The sequence below is a fragment of the Chiroxiphia lanceolata genome, chromosome 14, assembly GCF_009829145.1.
Source record: "Chiroxiphia lanceolata isolate bChiLan1 chromosome 14, bChiLan1.pri, whole genome shotgun sequence".
Taxonomy (NCBI): Eukaryota; Metazoa; Chordata; class Aves; order Passeriformes; family Pipridae; genus Chiroxiphia; species Chiroxiphia lanceolata.
In genome coordinates this window covers 16,427,127-16,431,959 of record NC_045650.1, presented here as the reverse complement: position 1 = coordinate 16,431,959, position 4,833 = coordinate 16,427,127, and the positions used below count along the sequence as shown (strand labels likewise).

At 50.5% G+C, this 4,833-nt stretch overlaps 1 protein-coding gene across 2 annotated transcripts; it reads left to right on the top strand.

The window, feature by feature from the left end:
• Positions 1–4,524, top strand: SLITRK2 (SLIT and NTRK like family member 2). Of its 2 annotated transcripts, none has more exons than XM_032701745.1 (2): positions 1–101; positions 1,075–4,524. In XM_032701745.1, the coding sequence occupies exon 2, from the start codon at positions 1,118–1,120 to the stop codon at positions 3,689–3,691; it is 2,574 nt and encodes an 857-aa protein (XP_032557636.1). In that variant the 5' UTR covers positions 1–101; positions 1,075–1,117; the 3' UTR covers positions 3,692–4,524. The 2 variants fall into 2 exon arrangements, with proteins under 2 accessions (XP_032557636.1, XP_032557635.1); XM_032701744.1 differs by lacking the exon at positions 1–101 and adding an exon at positions 408–609.
• The last annotated feature ends 309 nt before the right edge of the window (positions 4,525–4,833 follow it).

The following is a 4,833-nucleotide window of genomic DNA, read 5'->3' as shown; positions in this document are numbered from 1 at the left end:
CGCTCGCCGGCTGGCTTGTGCCGAAGAAGCTGCTTGACTTGCTCTCTGTTTCTGAGGGCACGGATTTAGGGACCCGGGGCTACAAAATTCTCCGGACCCAGGTAAATCCGCTCGTTACCTTATTCCCCTTCCCGGCTCCGAGTGCCCGCGCTGTCCTGCAGGTGCTGTCAGAGCGCTCCCGCGATGCGCAGCCGAGCCGGGAGCGGAGCCGGCTGCGAGAGCCGCGAAGGGAGGGGGGGGACGGGGACAGAGGATGGAGGGGGGGTGGGCTGGGAAAAACGTGTCCCCCCCGCCCCCGGCTGACGTCAGCGCGGCTCCGCGCGGGGCACCCGCAAAAGCGCCGCGCCCGCCGCGCCCCGCGCAGATCCCGCGCTGAGCCCGCGCTCCCGCAGCGGCGCCGCCGCCGCCTCGGCCCCCGCCCGGCCCAACTTCCCGCCGGGACGGGACGGGACTGGACGGGACTGGACGGGAACGGCGGCGCCCCGCTGGGCTCCTCCTGAGGCGCTGTGCGGGCGATGCCTCTCGCCGCCGGGCTCCTGGCTCCCGGGGCGCGGCGGCTCTCGGCGGCAGCCCCTGCCCCCGCTGCCCGCTCGGGCGCCCCGAGAGCAGGTACGAGCGCGGGGGGCGCGGGCCGGGGGCTCCCTGCGGCGGGGAGCGGCTTAGGGAGGGTTTGCCGGCGTTTGTTCTCCCAGCCCCAGTTTAAGATGCTGGCGGTGACCGGGAGCAGGGCAGCCGGGATCGGGATCGGGACGGGCAGCGGGGACGGGATCGCGGTGCCGGCGGGAGGCGGCGGCGGCGGGCGGAGAGGTCGGGGGAGAAGCGCAGCTCCTGGACCCCGGTTTTCGGGGAGCTCCCCGACGGGGCTTCCCCCACAGCAGCTCCGCAGGCGCTTTCCGAGAGCAGAAGGAAAGGAGGAGGAGGGGGGATTCCAGAGGACTCTGCAAGTCGCTGCCTTGCAGCTCTCCTTCCACCACCCCGTCAACCTTCCGACCTGCTTCCCCCTCCCCGAGCCGCCTCTGGTCCCGGCCGTTTTCACTGGGGATTTCTTCTTTCTCTCCTTACCTGTTTCAAAAGGTTTGACTGTAGGTACCAAAGCGGGGATCCACGGCGCATAAAGATGCTGAAGGGTGTTTGGTTGCTCAGTTTGTTAACAGTGGCTGGGATCTCGCGGACAGAGAGTCGCAAACCTGCCAAAGACATTTGCAGCAAGAGCCGCTGCCCTTGTGAGGAGAAGGAGAACGTGCTGAACATTAATTGTGAAAACAAAGGATTTACAACCGTCAGCCTCCTCCTACCGCCACCGTCCAAGATCTACCAGCTGTTTCTCAATGGGAACGCACTGACCCGCCTGTTCCCCAATGAGTTTGTCAACTATTCCAATGCCGTGACCCTCCACTTGGGCAACAACGACATGCAGGAGATCCGCACAGGGGCCTTCAGCGGCCTTCGCACCCTCAAGAGGCTGCACCTCAATAACAACAAGCTGGAAGTGCTGAAGGAAGACACGTTCCTGGGCTTGGAGAGCCTGGAGTACCTGCAGGCTGATTACAATTACATCAGTGCCATTGAAGCGGGGGCATTCAGCAAGCTAAACAAACTCAAGGTGCTGATTCTAAATGACAACCTCCTGCTGTCCCTGCCCAGCAATGTCTTCCGCTTTGTGCTCCTCACTCACCTGGACCTGCGGGGGAACCGGCTGAAGATGATGCCTTTCGCTGGTGTGCTGGAGCACATTGGAGGCATCATGGAAATCCAGCTCGAGGAGAATCCTTGGAACTGCACCTGTGACTTGCTCCCACTCAAGGCCTGGCTGGACACCATCACCGTGTTTGTGGGCGAGATAGTCTGCGAAACCCCCTTCAGGCTTCATGGAAAAGATGTGACCCAGCTCACCAGGCAAGATCTCTGCCCTAGGAAAAGCTCCAGCGATTCGAACCAGAGGGAAAAACATCCTGTCCTCTCAGACCCGCACATCTCCAGGCTATCACCCACAGCCAACTCTGCCATGAATCCCACCAGAGCCCCAAAAGCCAGTCGGCCACCCAAAACCAGGAACCGCCCCACCCCCCGTGTCTCTGTGTCAAAAGACAGACAAATATTCGGACCTATCATGGTTTACCAGACAAAGTCTCCAGTGCCCATCACCTGCCCAGCTGGCTGCATCTGTACATCACAGAGCTCAGACAATGGCTTAAATGTTAACTGCCAAGAGAAAAAGATAAGTAACATCTCCGATCTCCACCCCAGGCCAACCAGTCCAAAGAAACTTTACCTTACCAGTAACTATCTGCAAGTCATTTATAGAACCGATCTCACAGAGTACAGCTCTCTGGATTTGCTACATCTAGGAAATAACAGAATTGCAGTGATACAAGAAGGTGCCTTTACAAACCTCACAAGTTTACGTAGACTTTATCTTAATGGCAACTACCTTGAGATCCTGTACCGGTCCATGTTCGAAGGGCTGCACAGCCTGCAATATCTCTACCTAGAGTACAATGTCATTAAGGAGATCCTACCACGCACATTTGATGCTCTGAGTAATCTTCATCTGTTGTTTCTCAACAACAACCTGCTCAGATCCTTGCCTGACAATGTCTTTGGCGGCACTTCCCTCACCAGACTCAACCTTAGAAACAATCATTTCTCACACCTGCCTGTGAGAGGAGTCTTGGACCAGCTCTCAGCTCTAATTCAGATAGACCTCCAGGAGAACCCTTGGGACTGCACGTGTGACATCCTGGGGCTGAGGAACTGGATAGAGAAAGTCACTGACCAGAACAACCAGCAGTCAAATCCCCCCGTAGTTATCAATGAAGTCATATGTGAGTCTCCCACCAAGCACTCTGGAGAGCATCTGAAATTCCTGAGCAAAGAAGCCATCTGCCCAGAGAACCCCAACCTGTCAGATTCTTCTCTCCTCTCCATGAACCAGAACACAGATACACCCCATCTCCTCGGTGTCTCACCCAGCTCCTACCCAGAATTGCACACTGAAGTTCCACTCTCTGTCTTAATTTTAGGATTGCTGGTTGTGTTTATTTTGTCAGTTTGTTTTGGGGCAGGCCTGTTTGTCTTCGTCCTTAAGCGCCGGAAGGGGGTGCAAAGCATGCCCAGCAGCGCCAACAACGTAGATATAAGTTCCTTTCAGCTCCAGTATGGGTCTTACAACACTGAGAGCCACGATAAAACTGAAGGACACGTTTATAACTACATTCCCCCTCCCGTTGGACAGATGTGCCAAAACCCAATTTACATGCAAAAGGAAGGGGATCCAGTTGCCTATTACAGGAATCTCCATGAGTTTAGCTATAGCAGTCTTGACCACAAAAAGGAAGACCCCACCAGTCTTGCATTTACCATCAGTGCAGCTGAATTGCTGGAAAAGCAATCCTCGCCGAGGGAACCAGAGCTTCTGTATCAAAATATTGCAGAAAGGGTCAAGGAACTGCCCACTGGAGGATTAGTTCATTATAACTTTTGTACCTTACCCAAAAGGCAGTTTGCCCCTTCATATGAATCAAGACGCCAAAACCAGGACAGGATAAATAAAACTGTTTTATATGGAACTCCCAGGAAATATTTTGCAGAACAGTCTAAACCCGAGCATCCTTTACTCCAAGGAAAGCTACAAACAGAACCAGACTACCTCGAAGTTCTGGAAAAACAAACTGCAATCAGTCAGCTGTGAGGGGGGAGGTGGGAGACAAAGGAAATTTTTTAAATGAGCTCAACATCACATTTCGTTGAGTCTGAACTCAGTGCTGATATCATCTGTCGCATTCCCAACATTTCCACTTTTTTAAATCAGACAGGGGGAGAGAGAGAGAAAAGGAACCCTTGCAGCATAGCAGGGATATGGTGTTGCTTTTGCAATGTTCTCTTTAAGTTATTTCTCTCTCCTTTTGACCCTTCTGTAGGAACTGTCACTGCAAATATACCTTTCTGTAATAGATCTTGCATAATTCTTTTTGATTTTGAAGGAAATGAGGAAGGGGGTCTTTGGGTTTTTTGTTGTTTTTCTTTTCATTTCAAAGTGGAAACTTAATGTATTATGTAGAAGATCTCCAAAGATCTTTTTTCCTGGACTATGACTTTCTTTTGTAAATAATAATATACGGTACTGCTATTTCAATTACCAACTATAGCCACTGGGCGTCACTTTTTTGTGTTAAAGTGCCTTTGCACTTTAAGTACATTATTACTTAATTGTTGCTCTTAGCTTTGATAAATTGAACCTATTTTAATGTGTTGTATTTTTGAAATTAAAAAAAAAATTGTAAAATAGATCTATATGTCAGCTGCATTAAATCAGAAGGTTTGGTTTATAGGAAAGCTGCCCTTCTTTAAATGACTCTAGTTCTAGGACCTTACAGAATCAAATGTAAATTATTGGGGTATTTTTTCCTTCTAGGTTTGTTTAGAGTGATTCACTGAAACCTGAGAGGATTTAGCACTGGACTAGAGGTTATCAAATGCCTCAGCTGGGAATAACAGCTCATTAATAAAAGATGTTTAACACAATGTCATAGTGAACTGAACAATTAATGTCCTTCTTAATACATTGCATTACAGTTCTAACACAGTAATGTTCAGTGGCTTAAGATTATTTTCATACTTAACAGAACATTACTCATAATATTTTATGCATTAAATTAGGTATTTTTATACATTTTGTGACAGAGTTTATATTTGTAACTTTTTTGGACTGAAATTAATATGTCCTCCTCCTGCCAGATACATATTTTTTTTCATAAGCAGGGACACCAGCAGGGGTCATCCCACACTTCATTAAATTTATTAACATACAGGCAAATGAACCAATGCCAAAGG

What these genes read in the sequence shown, in the direction of transcription:
- SLITRK2 (XM_032701745.1), top strand. Translation starts at nt 1,118, where the DNA reads ATGCTGAAGGGTGTTTGGTTGCTCAGTTTGTTAACAGTGGCTGGGATC.